Here is a 27,878-nt window from a genome sequence, read left to right as displayed (position 1 = left end):
AATAACTTATCATTGAATTAATTATTAAATCACCACAATAAAAACAAGCATAGAAAACTATCTATGACATGCAAGTAGACATAACTATGTATTAGTCATCCATTCAAGCTGCTACAAGCAACTAATAAAGAACCAGCAAACTAAACTGAACACAAAAAACCATGGTTCTTAAGAGTACATGAATTTCGCCACCAATCTCTTGGCCAAGTGATAAGAAGAGGATTTATGAGATATGCAAGCTTGAGTTCGAGTCCAAATATTAAAATATATATATATATATATATATATATATATATACATGAAGTTTGTCTTAAATGAATGGCTAAATATGGCTTTATTTCACAATATCAAACAAGCAAATGCAATGCAACATAGAATAAATTACTTCTTCATTGCAAAGTAAAGCTGAAAAAGCAGAGATCCAATCAGTTGACAGTACCATAAAACAGAAAAGCTCAAATGATAATGAGCACAATCAAGTATCAATCACCTACATTGAGGCAAAGAATCAATAAGAATTTAAACAAGAAGCTTGATTAAGGAAATCATAAATACATGGACAATGGTGGATTCAAGATTTTTGTCAAAAAATGTTCACTTATAATATATAAAATACCGTCGATGGGTTTATTAATTTTATCCATTAAAATCATGTTTAGAAGAAATTTTTGGATGTTCATGGAAAAATTTCCTTTAAATTTTCTTATTTTTTTAATTTTTAGGAGTCTCCAAAAAAAATTTTATGGGTATCCAACACAAAATTTTATTTAAATTTTCTTTTATTTTTCAAGGGACACCCCACAATACCATGTAAATCCACCACAGTACATGGAAAAAAAAATCCCTATTTACCTGCTTAGCTAACAAGTTTCTCCTGAAGTTTTCACTTCCTTGTGTAACGTTATCCTTGTTTGTCCCACAGTCATATATTGTGGTACTTGATCTTCACAGCTTCTCCAAATTATATCATTGCAAGTGGTTTGATTATCAACTATTTCTTCCATTGTGGTGAAACCTTCTGTTGTATTATCTGTTGTATTATTCTGAACTTGTTGGGGTTCCTTCACAACAAATTACCCAAAAAAGTGACATAAAGTACTAAATTTCCGTTTTCTTGTCACGAGGATACACAAAAAATAAAGACAATTCTTATTAAGTAAATAATGCTAGAAGTAATTAATTAATTAATTATGCATATGACTTGTGTGTATATAAAAGAATCATCCAATTCATAATAATATGTAGTTATTTACTAACATAACTTTTGTTTCAATGCATCATCATTTCATCATTAGTATCAATATGATCAAGAACAACAAATTAATTAATTAAGCATAATAGTTAGAAAAAAAAGTCGGTTAGGTACCTCTGTTATGGCAGGCATAGGATGTTTTGAATCCATGATGACACTTTTGGTCAACTTGGGAGATTTGGTTATTTTAAAATGAAACAAAGAAGGGAATCGGAAATGATAACCCATTGGAGCAAAACTCTTTAGGCTTGATAGCTCATGAAGATTCAAAATTTGTAATTTAGGGAGCACCATTCCCTTTTGATCATCTTCAATGTTTAGTTCACCTTGATACCCGAAGACTTGCTCTAGTTTAGAAGCCCCTTCAATTTGGATTCTCTCGAGGTTGGCAAAAGAACGGGCGACACTAATAGGAAACAAGCTTTTCAAATTGCTACACCCAGAAATAGATATAAATTGAAGAATAGGGAAGGATATAGGTTGGAGATGACTCTGTGATGATGATGCTATTGAAGTTTGGTCCATTTCAATGATTTCTTCCAACTCCTCACAACACTTTATTTTCAAAACTTTCAATTGCGGCATATTTGAAGCAAGCATAGAAGAGAAGAGAGATTTCAGCCTTTTACAACTTGACACTTTTAAGTCTTTAAGATAAGGAAGGCTTGCAACTTGGATGGGACTCTGCAACTGATGTATACCCTTTAGATTTAAAATCTCTATCTTTGAGAACAAGTGTCCGCCTTGAATTTGAAATATATTCTCCCAATTAATAGTGTCACACACATTGTCTTGTCCCAACTCAGAGAATCGTAACTCCTGTATAAATATAAAAATATCATAATTTCATTAAAATTTGAATAAATTACAATGGTCAAATAATATATGACTTCAAAAGTACAAAATCTAATATATATATATATATATAAGTACATTTATGTGAATAACTTCTCTTTATGACATGTAGGATGATGTTTATATTATTATATTGTTTATCAAATAACTCCATTTAATAAATTATTCAAATTTAATATTTTTAAATAATTATTTAAATTAAAATCAAAATCTATAAAAAAAATTTTGTATAAATTTTAAATTCAAATATATTAAATTATAATTTATTTTTTCTTTTTACATTAATCATAGTTCCAAAAATATATGTATTTATATGGTTAATATATTTTTATCTACCATCAAATAATTCTATTTAATAAATTATTTAAATTTAATATTTTTGCATAATTATTTAAATTCAAACCAAACTCTATCAAAGGTTGAAAATATTACATAAGTTTCAAATTTAAATATACTAAATCATAATTTATCTTTTTTTTTTAAAATTTAATCATAATTCCAAATATATATATTTATTAAATTTTTATTTGATGAAATCAGAATCTAAAATTGAAAATAAAGAGTTTATAAAATGAGAGGTCACCTTCTAGCCAAGCTTATTTTATTTGTTGTTATTAGAATTAAAAATTGAAAAATACAAGCCTTTTTTTTACTTGACAGTTATGATTTATTAGTTTTGACGGGAATGGACAAATGTTAGAAAGAAGAGTAAACCACATCATACTATGAAGAAGTAAGTCCATTTTTGCCTTTATTATTCTTTTTTTTTATTTGCAAAAATAAGTATGTGATGGTGTTGGATTGTTTTATTTTTATATAATTTTTGCTTAAATGACATTGATTTTTTTTTTATCAAATTTCAATAATGGAAAGAAAACGAAAGTACATTTGGATTAGTTTCAACTCGGTAATAGGTATGGTTCATTACTTTTCTTTTTCATATTTTATTTCTTTTTTATTTTTTTATTTCCTCCATTTGTTTGTTTCTTCAAACTGTTTATTTGGTGTTATTTCTATTATATGATATATGCATTTGATTTGATTTATCCTAAAAAAATTCATTTATATATTTATATATATATTTAGTTAAGTTGGATATTTGTTATGCATAAGTTCAAGAGATTTCAACTGTATATGCGTCCTCAATTCGTATATTTGGTTTTTTGGATACATGTATATTTGACTTATGTTTTAATAAAAAGCAAATATATATGTTGAAGTATGTAAAAAATAATAATTAATAAAAAGCAAATGGTTATGAACAAATTAATAATTATATATGCTTGATTGTTCAATCAAATATATATAGAAAAAGAAATTATTATTATTTTATGTTTTATTTTTGGTTCAACTTTATAAGATTTAATAGTTTATGAATATTCTATTAATATAAATGTCTTATAATTTAACAAAATGATATCTTTTTTATATCCATATTAACATTATCATAAAAATAATTATTAATTTTTTACTATTAAAAGATTGACCCTTTCTTTTTTTTATCAAAAAATAAATAATTAGTAACAAAATTTTTTATATTTAGCTAAATAACAAAATATTTTTTGTTAAAAAAGAAAGCATTTGCATAATTCTTTGAAATTTTGTAAAAGATTATACTTTAAATGATAATAAGTGAATGCTATCATTTAATCGTACCTTAAAATTTATAAATGTATGATTATATAGTTGATTAATAAAAGTTTGCATATTCTTTTATTGAGGAAATATAAAAAATTAAAGTTAAAAAATAAATTTAAATTAAGAAAATAATAACACGATTAAAAAAGCTAGTATGTATGTAAAACAAATACCAAAGGCAAAATCTCGAACTACAATTGAAGGAAAAGAGTGTAACAATACCTTTGGTTGAAGCTGTTTGTGGACTTGTAGTTGAATAATGAAATTTTCCAATCGAGGACAGACCACAATGATTAACTTCTTCAAGGTTGGTGACATAATGGGATAGTTTTCTGAACAGAAGCTACTCAAATTTTCCAAGTTTTCAAGTCGTAGATGTTGCAGGCGACGGAGAGCAATGGCATGATCAACTCCATTCTTTTCTTCTGCGACATTGAAGACATACTGCAGTCGTGGACAACCATGTATTTCAAGAGATGCCAATTTTGGCAAGGGCGGAGGATGGAGAAGGCCACTGTCTGATTCTATACTATCATCGCTTTCCAACTCTGTGGCAATGTGTTCCAGTTCATCGCAGTCTTCTATCTTGAGTTGTTCTAGCATCACCAAGCTTTGAACAAGTGATGGTGAGAAGAGATATTTCAATTTATTGCAGCCACTAATTACTGCAACCTTCAGGCTTTGGAGGCAGACATGATGGCTGGGCCCTTTCCATATCCACTTCAATTTTGGTAATGACTTCAGCTTCAAATTTGTTAAATTTGGCAGCAGTGGAATGGTTGAGACATGGCCTTGATCTGTTGTATCAATCAAGCATTCCAGCTCTTTACCATCTTTAAGTGTAAGAAAAGTTAATTCATGTAGACCCCGCGAATCGACGTTTGGAATGAGATTTTTGTGATGCATGATTGCATCCGTGGTAAGTTTTTGGACATTGCATAATAATTCCTTGAAACAATTTAATGGAACATCCTGATAGATTCACAATATAAAGGAAAACAGCAACAAAATTCGAAACATATAATGAGATATCTCTTATTAGGAAAAAGAAAGATTTGAGCTAAAAGATTATTTTTATCCTTCACTTTTCACTGAAAGTTCATTACTGTAAAAATTTAAACAATTCAAATTAAACTGAGTATAACTAATATAGGTATGACACTACATGGACACAATAACACAATAATTTTAAAAATAAAGGACATGGATACGATTAAACATGACAATAAAAAAATATTTTTATATATATTTTTTATCCATAAATTTTTATATGAATATAAATTGAACACAATTATAACATAATTAATGGTGTGTGTAAAACTAAAATAAAATTTTATTATTGCTATGCGTAAAAGTAAAAAATAATTGATATAATTATAATTTTATTAATTTAATTTTTAATACTAATAGATTATAAAATTTTAAACTTTTTAAATAATTTTATTTTTCCTTATTTTTCATTTCTTTTCTTTTACTTCCTACATTTTCTTCTTTCGTTTCTTATTTTTTTCTTTCTTTTTTCCTTTTTTTCCCTTCCCCAAATCATACGATTTAAGAGCTTTATCAATTCAATAATAATAGTTATTGAATAATATTTTATTATATAAAGAATAAAAAGAATGAGAATAAACATACAAAGATTTTATAAAGTGTGTTAATGAAGAGAAAAAAGATACGTAGTGTTAGTTTTCTCAACCTGCAAGACATGTAATCAATATACATTTAATAAAACTTTTTTCTTTTAAACTTCAACAAAAGCTAATTATGTATAATACTGTATAATACATTTACATGTAGATGTGAATGTACTAAATTTTGACATTTGTGTTATGAGATAAATAATTCAATTAATTATTACTAAAATAAATAAACAAAATTGAGTCAAAATGACAGTATAAGAGAAGTACCTTTAAATGGGACTGCAACGTCTTAAGCTCAGATAATTGGGGACAATTGAGAACTTTGAACTCCTTCAAAGATAGTGACATGACAACATTTTCTGAACAAAAACTACTCAACTTCTCTAAATTTTCAAGTCTAAAAATTTGTAGTCTCTGTAGCAAACTTTGACCCTCATTTTCTGCTTCTCCGAAGATTACATGTTCCAAAGTGCCACAATCTTTTATTTCGAGTTCTTCTAGATGCACCAAACTTTGAGCAAGGGGAGTCAGATAGAGATATGCCAGTTTCGCACACTCCCATATTCTCATAGTCTTAAGACTTTGGAGGTTAACACGATGGGTGGGCCCTTTCCATATCCACTTCAATTCTGGTAAAAACTCTAGCTCCAAAATAGTTAAATTAGAAAGTGGTGGTAGCTGACATGAATTCATTGATTGAAAATGTAAATAAATATATGGACAAGACATACATACCAAGGTAATAATAGTAGTTATTAAATAATATATTATTTAAATAAACAACAAAAAAAAGGAGAAAAAATACAATGATTTTGTAAAGTGTGTTAATAAAGACAAAAAAAGATATATAGTGTTTGTTTTCTCAACCTGCAAGCCATGTAATAAATATACATGTAGATTAGTTATTAATATAATTTAATTAAACTTTCTTTCTTTTAAACTTCAACAAAAGTTAATTATATGATCAATATATAAAATTTAGTAATTTCTCATCATTCATTGAAGGAGAAATGGAAAGAGAAAAGGTACCTGAAGCTCAACCATTTCTTGGGGAAAATCACAGACTTGCTCTAATCTATCGCAGTCAGATATTACGAGTTCTTGTAGGTGCAACAAACTTTGAGCAAGGCAAGGCGGGATGATGGATTTCAATTCACTGCATTCCCCAATGTTTACATCCTTTAGACTTTGGAGGCTTGCATGACATTGATGGGCTGATTGTAATTTCCATATACTCTCCAATTCTGGTAAGAATGATAGATTCAAGCTTGTTAAATTTGAGAGTAACGGTGTCTGACTAATTTCTCCCTTTCTAAGAAGACTATTCATTTCAAATACCACTTTCAACCGCTTACAATCTTCAACGGTCACATCTTTTAACTTTTGTAAGAAGCTAATCGGAGGCGGACCATGGTACAATTCTTTCAAACGAGTCATTTTCACCATTCTCAATTTCACCAAATTAGAGAACGCAGTGGTTGCTCCTTTCTCTCGTGTTGTATCCATTAAGCATTCCATATTATTGCAATCTTCAAGCTCAAGAGAAGTTAATTCTTCTAGGCCCTTTGGATCTATGTTTGGGACAATATTTTTGTGTTTCATGACAACATTCTTCAGAGCCAACTCTTCCACATTGCAAAACAACTCCTTGAATGCACTTAATGAAGACGAGAATTCAGTAATTTCCAAGGTTCTAAAGTTTAGCCCCTGCATAAATGGATGATATTCATTTACAGCAATAATGAAACTTTGTAGTTTAGGGAACACAAAAGTTTCTGGAAAACATTGAGCTGTAGAAACACTCAATGACAGTGCAGTCAAACGAGATAATGAATTCAGCTCCGATAAGTTAACATTGTTTTCACATCCGACGTGTAGCTCTTGGAGTGATGTCAACCTGTTTGTTACACAAATACAAAAAACTATTATCAAACACTTCAAGTGAATCATAAAAATAGAAGTAAACATAAGTTAATTTTAATTATCTCAGCAAATACATCATGATTTTTCAGTACCTTTTCTTATTAAAAAGGTTTGAGCATTTTTTACTATTTCATAATTCATGTGACAATCATCTTATATACTAGCATTTTTTTTAAATGGAAAGACTACAGCTTCGAATGTTTCATAAAAATGGAAGTGACCAAAAGCTTATGGTAGATATATTTCCTATAGTCTAAAATCAAATTACTTATAATAAAGTAAATAAAAGAAAAATAAATAACATAAAACTAAATACTTAATTTTCAGCAATATAATAAAAAATAATTGACATCTACTATTACCTTGATAGCAAATTAGGGGGAAAATCGATCTGTTTCTTTCTAGAGATAGAAAAATAAGAAAAACGTAGCGATTTTAGTCTACGCAATGCCACTAATTCTTCAGGTAGCTTATAAATATTAGTATTAGAAAATGCAAGAATCTCAAGTTTTTCCATACTACTCAATGATGAGATGTTCTCCAGCCCGCAATTTAGAAAGCATAGACTTCGAAGATTTGATACGAATTGAAGTACTTCTAGTGAGAAAATGACATTTTCGAGATACAAAGAAGGGCTTTCATTCCTTTAACAAATGCATTCGGAACTTTCACTGTAGTCTTTCCTGCAAAAATCAAAATTTTGAGTTCAGGAAATTCCAAATTTTCAGGAAAAATATTTATGTTGCTGCTCCAAAAGGAGATTGCTGTATGGGATCCACAACTTTTACTTAGAGGCCATTCCATCAACCCCTCTTTTACCATGAATATATGTTTCCCTGTAGGTGCTATCCAATGAGCAAAATCACGAACCATCATGCATTCTTACGTTTAATTCATCATCATCATCATCAGTTCTCAGTAACAAACCAGACTCTTGGAGTTTTCTTAGTGCTTCACGAATTTCCCTCCGTAAGTCGTCAATTAATAAGTCTTTAGGTAAGTCAATATCAGAGAATAATCCATGAGAAACCTCTTCATTGTCTAAATCTCTTGAGTCCTTGAGTCGCTTGTTTGCCACTTTCCAGCCATCTAGACTTGCACCTTTTAAAGCTTTTCCGATTGTCACAATTGCAAGAGGCAAACCCATGCATTCACGAGCAACCTCCTGGGCTACATCATTCAATCTCGAAGAAACATCTTTTAGACCAGCAGTATCTTTGAACAAAGCCCATGCTTCATCTTTGGATAAGATGTCCAGTTGAAATTTCTTTTGACAATTCATACGAACACAGACTTGTTGAAGACGTGTGGTCAGAAGAATTTTGCAACCCTCGTGTTCAACACCGAATGGAATACCTACAGTCTGCAATTCAAATTCATTCCAAACATCATCAATAATTATGAGGATCTTCTTCACATTTTTCAATCTCCGCAATAACTCTTCTGCTTTTCCTGCTCCGTACTTGCTTCAAATTTGAAGCGTAATAATTCTGCAATTTTGTCATGAATATTGCTGATGTTTGGAGTTTGGGACATTGTAACCATCACAACATTATCAAAGAGTTTTTGTTCTTTAGCATGCTTCCCAACTTCTTTTGCCAAAGTTGTTTTGCCCACCCGTGGCATTCCATACAATCCAATCATGTTCACACCATCAGTGTTTAGAGCCTTGATGATGTCATTTAAAGTTGAATTTGAAGACTCATTAGGCATGAAATCTTTAGAGGTGAAGAATTCTATTCCTTCTAGAGGAGGACGGTGGCCCACCCGTGGAAAGTTACAACTCACAAGAAGTTTATCGATAGAGATCGTCTTCTTTGCCACTTTCTTACTTAAGCAATATCGCCAACCCCAACTTGGACACCAGTTGAAACACTTCATACGTTCGATTTCAGGTTCCAAACACTGGGTTTCTTCCAGTTCTTTCTGTGCCCTTTTTCGCCAGTCTTGGACATCCTTCTCAATTACCTCATTTTGCCTTATAGCCTCTTCGACATCATTTTTTACCCGATCACTTTTCAATTCAAGTTCATTTCTCCGATTCTTGAATTCTTCAACAATTTTCCCAAATCGGAAAAAGTAACTAACATAAGGTGATGCATATTCTGTTGTGAGGTTTCCTACAGCATTGGCAGCAGCAGAGGCAGCAAATTCAGCAGCCATTCTTTGATGATCTGAGATTGGAAAACAACTTTAATGATTAGTAAACATAAAAACAGATAGAGAGACGAATGCAATTGTGAATGTTTGCAATGTACCTTACTTGCTTTGGGAGCCAATTGTGAAGTAGAAGAGAAATCAACTCTAAAATTGAAAATTCTGCAAATGGAAGAAATTATTTAGTGTTCATGCGTATACTAAGAATGTATGTTACATGTGTTAGAGTAAGGGAATAGTATATATTTTGATCATTAATCTATCTAATATTTTCTCAATTTTTAAATGAATCTATTTATTTAACTTTTTTCCTTATAAATGCATTCTTTTTTTTTGTTTAAATATGCCAGGGAAACAAACAAGTAAACAACTTTTGAGCATATAAGAAAATTATGGAAATAAAAATAATTATTGAAGCATACGTAATTGGGGATGGACCTTCTAAATTGAACTGTGAGAACTTTTTACATCACCAACTCCAGAGAGAAAGGATAATTGAGTACCAAACTTAATAGAAATTAAAAGAAAAAGGAAACAATATTTTTTTTTTCTTTTTTGGTGTTAAAAACAAATCAGAATGGATATAGCATAAAACAAAATAGAAAATAGAAATAAAAGAAAGAAAAATTATACAGCAACACTATTTTTGTTGCTTTTATTGTAGAGTGATAAAAACAGGAAAAAAAAAAGATAAATATTCCTTGGAAATATGAATTTTCATTATTATCATTGATGCACTTTTGAATTATTGACCCCTTTATTTTGTCTTTTTTCAATTATTTTTCAACAATCACTTTCACCCCTACTTTATTTTGTTGGTTTTCATGGATTAAATTCAAGGCGTTGAAAGATTTAATGATTCAAATCTTTTTTTTTTCCCTCCATTGATTCATCCTTACGTATAAAAGTAGTTTTTTAGATTATCTTAGTTGATATACTGCAAAACTTCACTGCTTACACAAATTTATTAAAATTAAAATCTTATAATAAGATATTTTATTTTTTTATAAGGTAATAATTATTTAATAATTGATACTATTTACATTTCAAAATATTTATCTGAATTGACTTTCACAAAATTTAAAAAAAAATTGATTTTAATATATTTAATATTAAAATTTTATAATTTTTATTGTTAAAAGGTAAAAAATACATGAAAAATAATTTTAAAGTATAAAAAAAGAATTTTAAATGTTAAAAAAATATAGGACATATTTGGGACATCCCAAAAAAATAACAAAAAAAAAAAGGAATAGAAAGAGTAGTTATAAATAGATTTTCACACACCTAGATATATTCAATTATATGACTAATTACACCTAAATAAAAAAAATTAGTGACGAACTCCTTAAAGTTAGATTTAATTATAAGTTTATGGATCTATACGTTATTATACCATACATGTGTTAGAGTAAAGGCATAGTATATATTTCCATGAATATTCTATCAAATATTTTCTCAATTTTCAAATAAATCTATTCATTCTACTTTTTTTCCTTAAAAATGCAGTTTTTATTTAAATATGGCATTTGTAACGAAACAAGTAAACAATTTTTATTTTTGGTATTTAAATATGGAGTTAAAAGCAAATAAGAACAGATAGAGAAACAAAATAAGACAGTTATTTTTCATATACAAATACAGCAAAACTTTTTTTCTCTTATTGTAGAGAGATAAACACAGAAGATAAAGAAACTGAAGAAGTGGAGCATTGCAAAAATTTTGGGGAATAAAATGGAAATGTTTTATTGGAGCATACCTCACTTGTGATGGATCTTCAAGAGCTATATGGACTTTTTACTTCACCAACTCCATAGATCAGTGAACGAAATTCAAGGACCAGCCTATGTATGGATTTCATATACATGTTAGTGAAATTAAAATAAAAACTGATGAGATAAGTGTAGAATAAACCAATGAAAAAAAAAAGAATTGAAACAAAAAAAAGTACCTAATTTTTGTTTTTTGGTTGAGTTATAGACAGAAGAGCAATGCAGAAATGAAACAAAAGTGTCCGGTACTGTAGCTAGCCCCAAGATGTTGGGATGATAGAAGACGATGCTTTGCTTCAATGGAAACTGTTTGACGACAGACGAGAAAGAAGTATGATTAAAGTAGGTCAGCAACGCAGAAGAAAGACAAAAATATAACAAGGAAATATGAATTTTGAGGATCCAAGATGGAGCTTTTTTTTCCATCAGGCACAATCTATTATAGACATTGATAAAGATGGTGCACAGTTTTGTATTTTTTTTTTTTGAATTCCAAGAAACGTTAAGTAGAAATCAACTTTACTATAGAGAAAATTTTCGTCAAAGACTTTTTTTAATTTCTTTGGATTCTCTTTTATCATGTTACTATTTTCCTTTTTTAAAATTGTTTAAATGTATTGATTTTTATATAAAAAATAATTAATTTAAAATTTATGTTACTAACATAATTATTTACAATAAAATAACATTTGCTTGCATTTATTCTTACATTTTATTACATTTAGAATTTTTATAACTATTTTTTAAAGTGTTACAACACTTCTAAATTATTTTAATCAAATGATACGCAAATTTCATTACTCTTGTCACATGTTTATGTACATAATTTTTTTTAAAAAAAAATTATTTTCAAATATTAATTTTAACATTGTATTTTCTTTGTCATTCTTTAAAGTATCTTTTAGCAATTAGCCTAAAAAAATTACAAAAAATAAATAATTTAAATTTTATATTATCAACTTAATTATTTATGTTAAAATAATATCTTCTTAGGTTTAATCTTCTTATCAATTGCATTTAGAATTTTAGTAACTTTTTTCTTAAAGTAATACGTTGATTTTAATCAATTTTATAGCAATTAGTACGAATTTCATTATTACTCTAATCTATTTACATTTATTCTTACTTTCCCTTACATTTAGAATTTTCATAACTCTTCCTCAAAGTGTTACGGCACTTTTAACCTATTCTACTCCAATTAATATAAATGGTATTATTACTCTTAGATTTTTACTTTAGTTTTACCTTTTTATATTAAAATTTTCATAACTTTTTTCTTAGGATATTAAGGCACTTTTAATCAATTTTACGTCAAATTATATCCCTAACATTTTGTCCCTCCATTGAGCAATCTAAAATGTCAAACTGATGACAATAAGGTCGACCAATCTATCCTTAGTTGGATCAGGCTGCTAAATGAGCACAGATATTTTTTTGGAGATTCTATATAATGGTTGTCCCGACCTCATTTTTGCCAAGGTGATGAACGGGAGTACCAACGTGAGTAAGATGGTAGCACTATTTAGGTTCGAGGTGAAGTAGCTAACTTGTATTGTTGTGGTTGATGTCATGCTTGTGATACTCACAATTCGTTCATTGTTTCCTTTTTTTGATAATCAAAGGGACACTTGTAAAATTTTTTGCAATGGGTCACAAAGGTCTGATGTATTGTGAATACATTGCTATGATGATACTAATGGGTTTTATATGGTGAGTTTTGCATGGTGAAAGGACCAATGTATAACTTATGTAGATTCATTTGAATTTGCATCTATTGAAGAAAAAATTTTTGGCAGTTCAACAAATTAAGGCTAAGAATGTGAAGGGTTATCATCGGTAACCATCATAGTGATGTGGCTTAATCTAAGATGTTTATCTTATATAGGACTTGGCTATATAAAGGGCCCTCTAAAGTCCCATTTTTTGACTACCAAGAAATTTAAGCTCTCAAGCCAACTAGATTTAAGCAAACTCTAAATCTTCTAGCCTCCTTTCGTTCAATCTTTTTCTTCTCAAACTCTTCGATATGTTTCATTTCCTTTTTATTATGTCTTCTGAGTCTAGCATGTTTGATAACTTTAGGGTAAAAGTAAGGAGAGGTTAACTCAATCATAAGGCTTTCTATCTGGATGATCCCTTATGTCATTACAAAAAAGAACTATCACCAAGCTACCTATTGCTTAAACTCAATGTTTGCTGAGGACTAAAAATAGATCGAGGACAACGCTTGAGCAAGGGGGAAAAAGGTTTATCATGGATGGACGAGCTTTTGGCCCCAATTTATTCCAACTTCCAAAACCCTTGAGTTCACATAGCCATGGTTAGTTTAACTCCTCCATATAACCCTCTTTTTTCTTTTTCTATTCTTGCCTCAACTATCCTTACCTTTCTTATTCTTTTCACCTTTCTTCTTTTTCCCAACCTGTCAATAATCCAAGCTCAGAGTCTAGCTCTAACTTGACCTCTGAGTCTAAGGAGTCTTCTAATTCTTTCTTAACTTCTTCTTCCTTTGATGTGGTGGTCTTAGCTCTTATTCAGCTTAAGGGTCTGCTCACTCTTCTAAAGTCAAACTAATGAGTAGTGAGGCTTCTAATGATGATCAGGTTCAGAGTTGAATAGATCAAAAGGTCCAGCCAAATTGAAGAGAAAACGAAGGTGAAAAGGAAGCAGAAGCTATTGATGTTGATAATAATGAAAACCTCGCCCTATTCTACACCCCCTACCCTTAGATATAGCCCCCGAGAAGGTGATGAAGAGCTTAAAGGGTAGAGCCAATCCTAGAATCACCCTAATTTGTGCTCTATTCATCATGTCTCTGTAGTGAAAATTAGGTTTGATTTTTCTATGAAGAGGTACTGTATCATGGTGCCAACCTCCGATGATAAGGTTATTATCCCTTTAAAGTCCAGTCAAATTTAGGTATGCTGAGACTTTATAATAGTTGACCTCATACTTTTTTTATACTTTTTTATTATAGAGCTTCTTTTATCTTATAATTTAACTATCACTTAACTCATCTCAAATTCTTTTAGTTACATAGTAAGATTCATTTATTCTTTATAGAGAATTAAGTCTTGTCTTTTCTATCCCCTTTTTCCGGGGAATTTTTTGTGGTGAAAAAAATCCTCAAGAAATAAGCTAGTTTTATATAACAACTCGACCCTCAAAAAAGATATTTTCCAATTTCTTGAGCTCAATAAAAACTTGAAAAGTCATCTTCCTTTGTATAAAAAAAGTTAAGAAGATTTGAAAAATAAATAATGGCTTGACCATTTTTTAAAAAGCCAAGGTCAACCCCGTAACCATTGACAAATTTGGTGCTTGGGATACAATCAATGACTTCCTAAGGGGGGAAGTTAGTAATTGATGCCTACGGTCTAATTTCCCTTAGTGTTATTAAGACACTAAGTCAAATACTGCGGTAGGTGTTCATTAATTTCATGTACCCAATTTATTTTATCAATTTCATTTCAACTCTCAGCTTGCTTTTGTTTTGCAGACATGGTGAGTCGAGGTGGAGCTTTTGACATGTCCCGTTTTGTACAATCTCCTAAAAGGAAAGAGAGGGGTACAGCCCTTCCTCAACATCGTGCCCTCTCTAGAGGAATAAAAATAACCAACCCACCACCTCCTTAATCAGGCCAAATCAGTGGCAAAAGCCCAACTATGCTTCAGAAGCTGAAGCAGAAAAACGTGGCTCAAAAGCCTTAAAAGAGGCCAATGACAGAGGCCTCTCTTTTTGAGCTCATGGTCGAGCTCTAGCCCATCTCAGAGAGGGTTGCTGTCAACATAAAGTTCAACTCCACAAAGAATGCCAATACAGATCTCGAGATGGTGAGGAAAATCACGCCGGTCATCATGTCCAAAAAAAAATTGTGCATCTTTAAGCTCAATTCGATTCATAAATTAATATTTTTTTTATTTATTATCACTGAGCTCGGTTTTTTGTTTCAGTTTTTGAACGACTCCTAACCTGTCTCACAAAACACAGGACAGGGCCTGCTACCGAGCTTTGCAAATTACCTTAATTACATTGGGGGAAATATGTAGCTCTATGAAATTGTGAATTAAAAGAGATAAAATTGTTGATGGATCAACTTGGAAATTGAAAATTCTGCAGATATTAGAAATTATTCAGCGTTCATGTGTGTGTTAAGAATATATGTTACATGTGTTAAGAGTAAAGGCATAGTATATATTTTGATCATTAGTCTATCTAATAATTTCTCAATTTTTAAATAAATCTAGTTATTTCACTTTTTGCTTTATAAATGCAGTTTTTTATTTAAACAAGGTCGGGAAACAAACAAGTAAACAACTTTTGAGCATATAAAAAATCATGGAAATAAAAACAGTTATTTAAGCCTACCTAATTGGAGATGGACCTTCTAAATTAAAGTCTGAGAACTTTTTACATCACCAACTTCAGAGATCATTAGGAAAGGAGAATCAAGGACCAACCTTAATAGAAATTAAAAGAAAAAAAAAAAGAAATAAAGATTAGCAGTAATAAAATTATAAGAACATTGAAAAAAAAATTTTTTGAGTCAAAAGCAAATCAAAATAGATATAGCATGAAACAAAATAGAAATCAAAGAAAGCAAAAAATTATACAGCAACACTATTTTTGTTACTTTCATTGTAGAGAGACAAACACAGAAAAAGATAAAAGATATATACCCAGGAAATATGAATTTTCAGGATCCAAGATGGAGCTTTTTATTTCGATTCACGTAAAAAAAAAAAATTGAGTTTAAAGATAACTGAGGCAGAAACTAACTTTGTTTCAAATGAATAAAGAGCTTCACGTATCCACAAATACTGATAAGTTCTGCTTAAAGTCTTCGTGACCTATTGAAACTACAAAGAAAAGTTTGATGAAAGACTCGTTTAATTTATTTGGATTCTCTTTTTCGTCATTATTACCATTTTCTTTGTTCAAATACTTACTGGTAGACAACTAAACAAGGGCCCAAGCATCTTGTCCTTTTTGGGTAGTTCGGAGTTGTGCCTTTAATATACGCTTTTTTTTTCTCATACGAATTTTTTAAGAAAACTGATCTATTGAAGCTACTGGGACATGGCATCATTAATGCTATTTTGAATTAAAAGCATTGCTCCCAACTGCCAAAAAAAAGGATAAGATGATACTAATGGGACATAACATCATTAGTGCTATTTTAAATTATTGATCCCTTTATTTTTATTTTTTTTTCAATTATTTTTCAAGAATAACTTTTTTACCGACTTTATTTTGTTTGTTATATGGGATTAGATTCTGTATTTAATTATGCCTCATACGATAAAAGATGTAAAGTTAAATTATATTAGAGGGTTTTATATTTTGTGAAAATTTAAATGTAAATTTTTATATTGTAATTTATATAATTTTAGTTTTTGTATTATTTTAATTTAATAATTTTAGTTCAATCATTAATTTTGTTAAATTTTTTATTAAAAATTATTAATGTGTGCAATAACTTAATGATGTAGGTGTTAATTTTGATTATGTGATATTGATTTATTGATATGATAATTGATATAAATGAAATCAATTATTAAATTATACAAATGATCTCTGTATTTATATAAAATTTAAAATTTAGTTTTTATACTAACACGAAATTTGAAATTTAATCCATATACTCTCATAAATTTGAAATTTAATTCCTCTAATATAAAAAATATTTTAAATTTTTTAGAAATTTTTTAATTTTTTAAAATTTTAAATTTTAAAAATTGTCATATTATTATGTTACAATATTTTATCACAATATTGACAAATCTATCATAATATTTTGCTATGCTTTTCATGTATTGTCACTAAATTTGTCATAATTTTTTATCATATTATGCGAAATACTGTTACTAATTCTATCAATATTTCTTGTTACATTTCGTCATAAAATATAAAATTTGTTATTAATATTGTCACACTTTTCTATCATAATGACAGTATAGTGTGGTCATATAAAAAAAAAAATTCTTACACAAATCTACTAAAACTCTATCATAAATTTATCAATATATGATATCTAATTCTAATAAAGCTATTTTTTAATTTATTAAATGAAATAAAATTATAATTCCATCCTATAAAGGTGAAATTATCCATCAAATAATTTTTCTATTCCCTTAAATTAAACCCTATTTAAATGATTTTTTATAATTAAATATAGGTTTAAGATTTTAAATATATTAAAGTAATTTACTAAACTAAATGCGTATTGATTTTAGAATGAAACCTATTATTTAATTTAGCATAATTATTTAGATAATTTTTTTGTGAAGACCTCAAAAAAATTGAAAGTTATTATTATTATATACGATATTTATGTTTCATTTATCAAATATATTATTTTCTCCTTTCATTTTGTTAAGATTCAAAATTTGTCTTTCAAATGGATAAGAAGTCATCTCTCATAAGAATCTAGATTTGAATCTTTTATTTTGTTTAGTTGGATGGAATTGTCATTCCATTCATAATTTATTTCGAGTTCATTTCAAGTGCAGCACTATTCAATAGTTTAGTTTATTATATATTTTGTTATATTATATATTTAAGTTAATTAAAATAATATTAACTTTAATATATTAATTTAAATTATTAATTTTATAATTAATTAATATAAATGATAATAATATTATTATTAATATGATATTATTAATAATTAATTATATATAATAAAAACATAAATTTCTAAACATATTTTTTATATTGTAAGGACTTAATTTTAGATTTTATGTGAATATAGGAACCATTTGCAAAATTTAATTAATGATTTCATCCATCCAAGTTGTTATGTCTCCAAGTCAATGCTATAGCAGCACTTTTACCATTGAAAAAAAAAAGATATTAGTGATTAGACTAAGATTATCATATCAAAATAGTACGAGAACTAAATTTATATGAATTATAATATAGAGACTAAATTCTAAAATTTCACTAAACATAAACATCCATAATTTAACAAAGATTTAATGGTTTAAAATCATTCTTTCCTCCATTGATTTATCCTAACGTGTGAAAAAAAAGTAGTTTTTCAAATTATCTTAACTTATATATTTAGAAACTCCACTACTTATAGTAATTTATCATAATTAAAATCTTATAATAAGATTTTCTATTCTTTTATAAGGTAAAAATTATTTGATAATTGATAGTTGTACGTAAATTTTTCACACAAATGCAGAATTCTCCATCTCAACTCTCTAACCATTTGCTCTTTTAGCTATATCTTTTACTTTGTTTAATAGGGAAAAAATAAGTAAAAGAAATCTAATCATGAAAAAGCATATATTGTTGGGACTTGCCTTGAATCTCATAATTCCACATTGAAAGTTATAAGAGTTTTGAGTGTCTTGTATCCCACATCGGGAGTTTAGTAAAGGTATAAGGAGTTTCACCCTTATAAATAAGATGTTTTGGTTTTAGTTTGGTAGTCTCAAATAATTAGACACCAAGAGAATAGTTAGGTGAGTAGGCTATTAAAAGGGCATAATTGGATTTTGGGTTAAGTTTTGAGTAAGGAGTTTTAAGAGACTTTTCTCATTTTAAAAGCCTCACAATTGTAAAGATTTATTTGATAGTGGATTAAGTTTGGAATAAGACATTTTAAGTTAAGCTGAAATAAATATATTTGTGTGTTCTTATTCTTGATTTGAGCTTGCTATTTTGTATATGGGTTCTGCATGTGCATGTTGAATTTTTCAACAAGTGGTATCAGAGCTATGATGATCCCAACAAATGGTATAGATTGTTAGGAATAATGACTCAAATTCCATAAGAGATTTTTTTGGGATTGGCTAGATATTGCTTGATGGATAAGAAAACTTGCAAAAGAAGAATTCTAAGAGAAAAATGATTCTTAATAGGTAAGTTTGACTTACAAGAGAAGAATTCTAAGAGGAAAATGATTCTTAATAGGCAAGTTTGACTTGCAGAAAAAGAATTTTAAGAGGAAAAAAATTCTTAATGGATAAGTTTGTATGGTTATAAATAGGTGAAGTCTCTACAAGGTTAGGCATAAGAAAAAGATGTAAGAGAGTTATAGGGTTTTGTGGGATAGATACCCCATAAGAGTACTGAAGTTTTACGTCTTATGGGTGTGTATGTTTGTTTATGAGTAGATTAGAGGAGAATGAAAAGGTCCACATAGGTATGATGTATGGGTATATGGATATGTGTTTGGTTGTGTTGAAATGGTGCACATGAGTATGTATTTGTTTGAGTTGAGAATACTCGATAGAACTAGAGGAGATTGAAAGTGTCTTATGAGTATTGATTATTGAGTGTGATTGTTTGGATATATGTTTGTAATTCTCTACAACTAGTGGATCTTATTTTTCATCCGTGGACATAGGTTGATTGAACCAAATCACGTTAAATTATTGTCTCTTATGTGTTTGATTTATTATTTATTTTCTCTTTTACTGGTGTGATTAGATTGGAGGCTTTTAGCCTAACAAGTGATTTCAGAGCTGAAGATTCGAGATGTGGGAAGAGCTAAAGGTTCAAGATGTAGAAAGAGCTGAAGGTTTGAGATATAGGAAGAGCATGGTTCAAGCTATAAAAAGAGGCAAGTCCAGATGAGCTTAATTTAAGAGAAAAATTTAAGTTCAAGTTTTGAGGATTAAGCATCGATTTATGTGATACGTAAAGGCACACAAAAGAAGATGATTATGAGACTTTTATTATAAGTGAAGCCAAGCATGTCTAGCATGAAGATAGATGATTTGATGGAATTTGAGTCAAGGTAGAGATTGTTGGGAATAATGACTCAAATCCATAAGAGATTTTTTTGGAATTGATCAGATATTGCTTGATGGATAAGAAAACTTACAAAAGAAGAATTCTAAGAGAAAGAAGATTCTTAATAGGTAAGTTTGACTTACAAAAAAAGAATTTTAAGATGAAAAAGATTCTTAATAGGCAAGTTTAACTTGCAAGAGAAGAATTCTAAGAGGAAAGAGATTCTTAATGGACAAGTTTGTATGGTTATAAATAGGTAAAATATCTACAGGGTTAGGCATGAAAAAAAGATGTAAGAAAGTTGTAGGATTTTATGGGATAGATACCTCATAGGGGTACTAGAGCTTTACGTCTTATGGTTGTGTATGTTTGTTTGTAAGTGAACTAGAGGAGAATGAGAAGGTCTACATAGGTATGATATATGGGTATATGGGTATGTGTTTGGTTGTGTTGAAAGGGTGCAGATGGGTATATATTTCTTTAGGTTGAGAATACTCCATAGGACTAGAGGAGATTGAGAGTGTCTTATAAGTATTGATTATTGAGTGTGATTGTCTGGATATATATTTGTAATTCTCTACAACTAGTGGATCTTGTTTTTCATCCGTGGACGTAGGTTAATTGAACCGAATCATATTAAATTATTATCTCTTGTGTGTTTGATTTATTATTTAATTTCACTTCCGCTGGTGTGATTGGATTGGAGGCTTTTAGCCCAACATATATGACAATACCAAGAAATTACAAAACATATTTGTTGTAAATATGAATTTAAAAGATTTCATAATAGATTTGTTCAAAATTTTTTTGAGATTAACTAAATATTACTTAATGAATAAAAAGACTTGAAAGTTAATAATTCTAAGAGGAAATTTATTTTTGGTAATAAGTTAGAAGTCTTATAAATATTAGGGATCCCAATATAGTTAAGTATAGGAGAAAGCTATAAAAAAAAATTATATGGTTTATCAAGTAGACATCCCATAACATTAGGGGATATTGAAAGGTCCAAATAAATATGCATGTTTGAATGGACTAGAGGAGATTGAGAGAGTTCAATGGTATGTATATTTGAATAGACTAGAGGAGATTAAGAGCAGTCATATATGTGTAATTTAGTTTATTTAGATTGAGAATACTTCATAAGATTAAAGTTAAATGAGAGGGTCTATGGGTATTAATTATAAGTGCTGATTTGTTTGATTGTATGTTTATAATTATCTATAAGTAGTTAATCTTTTCTCTCATATGTACATGTAAACTCCTCTAGGTTAGATTAAACAATGTTAAATTATTATTTCTTATGTAGATGATTTATAATTTGATTTTGTTTCTGCTTACTTAAATGTCAAAAATGTTTGAACAACTAGTAAAATTTTCTTTCAGCCATGGATATAAGCCTCTTTGGATTGGATTGAACTATGTTAAATTGTTGTCTTTTTTATGAATGATTTATGGTTTGATTTTGGTTCAACTCACTTGAATGTCGAACATGTTTGAACAACTAATGGATTTTTTTCTCTCATTCGTGGATGTAAGCCACTTTGGATTATGTTGAGCTAAGTTAAATTATTATCTCTTATGTAAATAACTTATAGCTTGATTTTGCTTCCGTTCACTTGGATGTTGAATGTGTGCAAACAATTAGTGGTTTTTTTTTTATACATAGAGTAAGCCATTTTAGATTGGATTAAACTAAATTTAATTATTCTCTTATATAAATGATTTATAATTTGATCATACTTTCGCTTACTTGTATGAATAATTGAATTGAGGTTCTTATGCGTAAATTAAAATGTGTGGACTTTTTGTAGCACCAGCTCCAAAGACTATTAGAAAATGAAAATTAGGGACCAACCTTAATAAAAAGTGAAAAAAAAAGAAATAAATATCAGCAGCAATAAAATTATAAGAACATGGATTTTATTTTTCTTTGGAGTTTAAAAGCAAATCATAATAGATAGAGCATAAAATAAAATAGAAAATAGAAATCAAAGAAACCCAAAAAAATTATATAGCAACACTTTTTTTTTTTATTGTAAAGAGATAAACATAGAAGAATAAGGTAAATATTATAAACATTTCATTTAGTTGGAGCTTTTAAATTCAATTTGAGTTCGTTAATAAGATTCTAAATTTTAATTGGTCCGTTTGAAATCCAATTTACAATTTGTTCGAGTTTGATTCAAAGGTCCAATTCTAACTTTTTTTTTGCTTTATTTATTTTCATTTATTAATTAATTATTTTTTTATTAATTATTGTATTTGTGACCTATTGAAACTACAAAGGAAAGTTTGATGAAAGACTCATTTAATTTATTTGGATTCTCTGTTATCATCATTATTACCATTTTCCAACACTTATTGGAAGACAATTAAACAAGGGCCCATGCATGTTATCCTTTTTGGGCAGTTGGGTAAGGATGGCAACGGGTCAGGTTGGGACGGGTTTTTGCTGGCCCTGAACCCAACCCAACTTTAAACATGCAAAACCTAAACCCGATCTAACCAGATAATTTTTTTATTATTTTTATACCCGAATCCGACCCGATCCGACATTCTATAAAATCATATCCGATCCGACCCGAAATTAATAAAATATTATTTTTAATATAAATATAAAATTAAATATATATAAATATATAAATAATTATAAAATTAAATAAAAAATTTATATTTTTAAATTTTAATTTATATAATTTTAGTTTTTGTATTATTTTAATTTAATAATTTTAGTTTAATCATTAATTTTGTTAAAATTTTTTATTCAAAGTTATTGATGTGAGTATTAACTTAATAATGTAGGTGGTAATTTTGATTATGTGATATTGACTTATTGACATGATGATTGAGATAAATAAAATCAGTTATTAAATTATATAAATGATCCCTATACTTGTTGGGATTTACTTTGAATCTTATAATCCCATATCGAAAGTTATAAGAGTTTTGAGTTTGTCTTATATCTCACATCAGAGTTTAGTAAATGTATAAGAGGTTTCACCCTTATAAATAAGATATTTTTGTTTTGGTTTGATAGTCCCAGATAATTAGACACCAATAGAATAGCTATGTGAGTAGGCTATTAAAATGGTGTAATTGAGTTTTGGGTTAAGTTTTGAGTAAGGAGTTGTTGAAGACTTTTCTCATTTTAAAAGTCTCACAGTTGTAAAGATTTATTTGTTAGTGAATTAGGTTTGGAGTAGGTCATTTTAAGTTGGGCCAAAATAAATATATTTGTGTGTTCTTATTCTTGATTTGAGCTTGCTATTTTGTGCATGGGTACTACATATGCGTGTTGATTTCCTAACAAGTGGTATCAAAACTATAGTGATCCCTAACAAATGGTATTAGAGCTAAAGATTCGAGATGTGAAAAAAAACTGATGGTTCAAGCCATGAAAAGAGGCAAGCTTAGAGGAGCTCAATTTAAAAGAAGAGTTCAAGTTCATATTTTGAAGATTGATGATCGGTTTGTATGAAGTGTAAAGGCACATAAGAGAAGATGATCGTGAGACTTCTATTATAGGTGGAGCCAAGCATGTTTAGCATGAAGACAGATGATTGATGAAATTTAAGTTAATGTGAAGATTGTTAGGAATAATGACTCAAATCTTATAAAAGATTTGTTTGAGATTTGTTAGATATTGTTTGATGGACAAGAAGACTTGCAAAAAAAGAATTTTAAGGGAAAAGAGATTCTCAATAGGCAAGTTTGACTTGCAGAAGAAGAATTCTAAGAGGAAAGAGTTTCTTAATAGGCAAGTTTTATAGTTCTAAATAAGTGAAGTCTCTGCAGGATTAAGTATGAGAAAAAGATGTAAGAGAGTTGTAGGATTTTGTAGGATAGACACCCCATAGGAGCACTAAGAATTTATGTCTTATGGGTGTGTATGTTTGAATGTTTGAGAGTGGACTAGAAAAGATTGAAAGGGTCCACATAGGTATGATAAATGGGTACATATGGATATGTGTTTGTTTGTGTTAAAAGGGTGCACAAAGGTTTATGTTTGTTTGGGTTGAGAATACTCTATAGGACTAAAAGAGATTGAGAGTATTTTATGAGTATTGATTGTTGAAAGGTTGATGATTTAATTTATATGTTTGTAATTCTCTTCAACTAGTAGATTTTTTTCTCATCCGTGAACGTAGGTTGGTTGGACCAAACAAAATATTTGTTTAGGATTTGTTAGAGATTTGTTTAGGATTTGTTAGATATTGCTTGATGGATAAGAAGACTTGTAAAAAAAGAATTCTAAGGGAAAATAGATTCTTAATAGGCAATTTGACTTGTAGAAAAAGAATTTTAAAAGGAAAGAGATTTTTAATAGGCAAGTTTGTATGGTTAAAAATAGGTGAAGTCTCTATAGGATTAAGTATGAGAAAAAAATATAAGAAAATTATAGGGTTTTATGGGATAGACACCTCATAAGAGTACTAAAAATTTACGTTTTATGGGTGTGTATGTTTGAATATTTGAGCGTGGACTAGAAAAGATTGAAAAGGTCCACATAAGTATGATGAATGGGTACATATAGGTATGTATTTGTTTGTGTTGAAATGATGCACAAGATTTTGTGTTTATATGAGTTAAGAATACTCCATAGGACTAGAAGAGATTAAGAGCGTTTTATGAGTATTGATTGTTAAAATATTGATGATTTGATTTGTATGTTTGTAATTCTCTACAACTAGTGGATCTTATTTCTCATCTATAGTCATAGGTTGATTGGACCAAACCACGTTAAATTATTGTCTTTTGTGTGATTGATTGATTATTTAATTTCACTTCCACTGTGATTAGATTGATGCCTTTTGACCTAACAAGTGGTATCAGAGCTGAGGTAATCCCTAATAATACTTACATAAAATTTAAATTTTAGTTGTTATTGTAGACATTAAATTTGTCCAGATTTTACTTAAGTCTTAGTTATCAAATTTAATTCTTGGGCTATGGGTCAAAACCCGATTTTAATTCAATTAGGCTTCAAGCTCGATTTCAATTTGATTGGACCTAAAGTCTAATTTTGATTGGGCTCAAAGTCCATTTTATTTTTTTTAAGCCCAGCCAACCTTTTATTATTTTTTTTATTAAATTAAACAAAATACACAATACAAAAAAATACCAAAATACAAAATACCAAAAAATACAAAATACAAAAAAAAGAACAAAAAAATAAAAAAATAGGGGATCGCAGTGGTGCCTTCCCCGGCACCACTGCCACCATGCCCTACCCACTATATCCTATCCCTCTCTCATACCCTGCAAATTTTATCCTAGCTATCCTACCCTACCACTGAATAAAACAAAAGAATATAAAAGGGATGAGGAGTTTGTGCTCACCCCCATGTCGAGCCCTGTGCCACCTACTCAGGCACAAGGCACGATTGGAGCTCTATAAATAGAGCTACTGGCCGAACAAAAAGGAAGGGGGAGGGATCCTACCAAAAAAAAGAAAAGAAAAATCTTTCTGTCAAAAAAAATCAACACAATCCTTGCCATTCGACGAAGAACCCAGCGCCAAGTGAGAGCCTCTACACAAAAAAAAATAATAAAGTCAGTTTAAAAAAAAGATTACGCATAAAAAAATTTGTGGTCGAAACTTCCAAGCCAGATCTACGTCGTTTGGAGCATTTTTAGGTGAAACGAAAACTGGATCTATGCTTAAGGTGTTGAAGGAAACATTTTGGAAAATTTTGAAATTTTTTGACACCAACGACAGTGGTTGGAGCTCATTGCCAGTGAGGACTATGGCTTTCGTCACGACAGATGGCCATCGACCCCAGGTCGGCCTGAAAAAAAAAAAGAGGGAGAGAGAGCGATTTTTTTTGGGAAAAAGGGAGAAATGATCGAAAAATTTTTTTAGACTTTTATATAAGCTATCAATAGCCAAAACGACGTTTTTTTAAGCACCCAGGATCTACGCGTCAACCTGTGATCCAACTCGGGGTCTGCGTACTCGACCCGTGACTTGTTTCTCCATCAGCCTCTAATCGGTTCGACTGAACTGGAACTGAACCGCTGAACTTTATCCTAACCAGAACCAAACCACTGAACACGACTGAATCGCTGAACCGAACAACCAGACCGAATTGTGTGTTGATCGAACCGTTGACCAGTCTGGTTTAAGTACAAAAAAGTTTTTTTTTAATTTTTTTTATATTTTATATATTATTTTTTTTATTTTAATTATTATGTTTAATATTTACGCATGTAAAAATGTTTAAATTTACAAAAAAAAATTTATTATTTTATAATATTAATTAATAAATAATAAATAATAAAATATATGATAAAAGTCTTTTTATAATTATACTAACTTTAAAATAAATTTTTTAAAATAATAAAAATAAAAAAAAAATTTTATCCAACGATGAGATTCAGAGGTACTCCGAGTAATGTTACCTACGAAATCTCTAGGTGAGAAGATTTTTTTTTAAAATACTACCAGTGTATTAGAGTATTTATAAAAAAATTTCAATACAATAAAAATTTTCTTTTTTTCTTATAAAATAATAAATAAAAATTAATCAATATATTAAAATAATAATAATATAAATAAGGAAAAAGAAAATTTTATCCAATGATGGGATTCTAAAAGTATTCCGAGTAGTGATACTATATGAAATCCCTATGTGAGAAGATTTTTTTTAAATATTACTAATGTATTGGAATATTTATAAAAAATCTTCAATATAATAAAATTTTTTTCTTCAAAATTTTAATTAAAAATAAAAAATCAAATAAAATTAATTAATAAATTTTTTTAAAAAAAGAAAATAAAATGTGTGGATTAACATGATAACATTCTGCATTGCATGCATGACATAATTTTTATGAAAAGTAAATTCGAACCTCTAAAGATGAGATTCTAAGGTATTCCGAGAAATTATGCCTAAGAAATCTCTAGGTGAGAAAAAGTTCTTCAAATATTACCAACGTACTGAAACATTTTAAGAATTATTTAGATAAAAAATGTTCTACTTTATTTTTCTCGAATAAAAATGAAACAATAATTAATAAATAAGAGTTAATTTCTAATAAATAAAAAAATCAAAAAAATTATTTTTCAAGCATAAAAAAGGGGACTGTTTTTATCAAAATCAAAGGATAATATGTAGTTAATTGTACCGTTTTTAAATGGGCATTGTGGGGGTGCTAATCCTTCCCCACGCATAATGGACTCCTTAACTGAGACTGTTACGCAGACCCTAAAATTATCATTTTAATAAATTTTAATTAATTTAAGATTTCATTAAAAGAATATATTTTAATAGGTGGCCAATTACACATAGCCAAAAAAGATTGGTCGTGACTCCGTTTTTCGTTCTTTTATTTTCATTTCCAAATTTATCAGGTGAACACAAAACCGTTACGATAGCTTGGCGACTCCACTAGGGACGCCATTCGAGAGTCAAGCCAAAATTAACTATATGTTATCCTTAAATTTTGATTTAAATAGTCCTAATTATTTTTTTATTTTTTATTTTCAATAAGAAAAAAAGTAAAAAAAAAAAAACAAATCAAAATCAAAAAGAAAAAGAAAAAAATTTCCCTAACATTTTTTTATTATGCCTCTTATGCTTTATTTTTTTGTATATATTACTATCAATAAATTAGAATATATTTGCACACACAATGATACGATGCATCTCATGCATGAGCTCTATACTCGAGCTCCGTCCTTTATAAAAAGAACTAAAGACCTATGCCCTCATGAGGTGATAACCTCCGCAATGACAAGCGAAATACTTCCACTCAAATTGAACTTTTTTCGTTTGTAGCCTGTAATGGGCGAGGATCGGGGTGCCTTACTAGTCTAACATGAACTATAGTGAGGAACACTTTGGGAACTTTTAGACACATGTCAATCCAAACCCAGCATGTAA

General features: G+C 29.0%; 1 protein-coding gene, 1 long non-coding RNA gene and 1 pseudogene across 2 annotated transcripts; all 3 read right to left on the bottom strand.

The window, feature by feature from the left end:
- Positions 1-338: 338 nt before the first annotated feature.
- LOC149519149 (uncharacterized) lies at positions 339-4,853 on the bottom strand. The gene is made up of 3 exons (XM_089759570.1): positions 3,968-4,853; positions 1,367-2,071; positions 339-1,061 (listed from the first exon to the last, which is right to left on the bottom strand). Exons 1-3 carry the CDS (start codon positions 4,649-4,651, stop codon positions 861-863), a joined length of 1,590 nt encoding a protein of 529 aa, XP_089615696.1. The 5' UTR covers positions 4,652-4,853; the 3' UTR covers positions 339-860.
- A 1,025-nt stretch (positions 4,854-5,878) lies between these two features.
- LOC149519148 (disease resistance protein At4g27190-like) lies at positions 5,879-9,478 on the bottom strand (annotated as a pseudogene).
- Positions 9,479-11,417: 1,939 nt separating this feature from the next.
- Positions 11,418-16,066, bottom strand: LOC149519147 (uncharacterized). Its single transcript, XR_016341931.1, has 3 exons — positions 15,918-16,066; positions 15,607-15,698; positions 11,418-11,543 (listed from the first exon to the last, which is right to left on the bottom strand). It is a non-coding gene; the product is annotated as an uncharacterized LOC149519147 (long non-coding RNA).
- Between the last annotated feature and the right edge of the window lie 11,812 nt (positions 16,067-27,878).

The sequence above is a fragment of the Durio zibethinus genome, chromosome 4 (genome assembly GCF_047325235.1).
Source record: "Durio zibethinus cultivar Kanyao isolate XHJ-2024 chromosome 4, ASM4732523v1, whole genome shotgun sequence".
Taxonomy (NCBI): Eukaryota; Viridiplantae; Streptophyta; class Magnoliopsida; order Malvales; family Malvaceae; genus Durio; species Durio zibethinus.
This window is presented reverse-complemented; position numbering and strand designations above follow the sequence as displayed.

Bases quoted from the DNA above. Each gene is read 5' to 3' on its own strand.
- LOC149519149 (XM_089759570.1), bottom strand. From the start codon at position 4,651: ATGCATCACAAAAATCTCATTCCAAACGTCGATTCGCGGGGTCTACAT. The intron at 2,072-3,967 runs GTATTGTTACAC...ATATTTATACAG, and splicing joins ACAAACAGCTTCAACCAAAG to GAGTTACGATTCTCTGAGTT. The intron at 1,062-1,366 runs GTACCTAACCGA...TTTGTTGTGAAG, and splicing joins CTATGCCTGCCATAACAGAG to GAACCCCAACAAGTTCAGAA.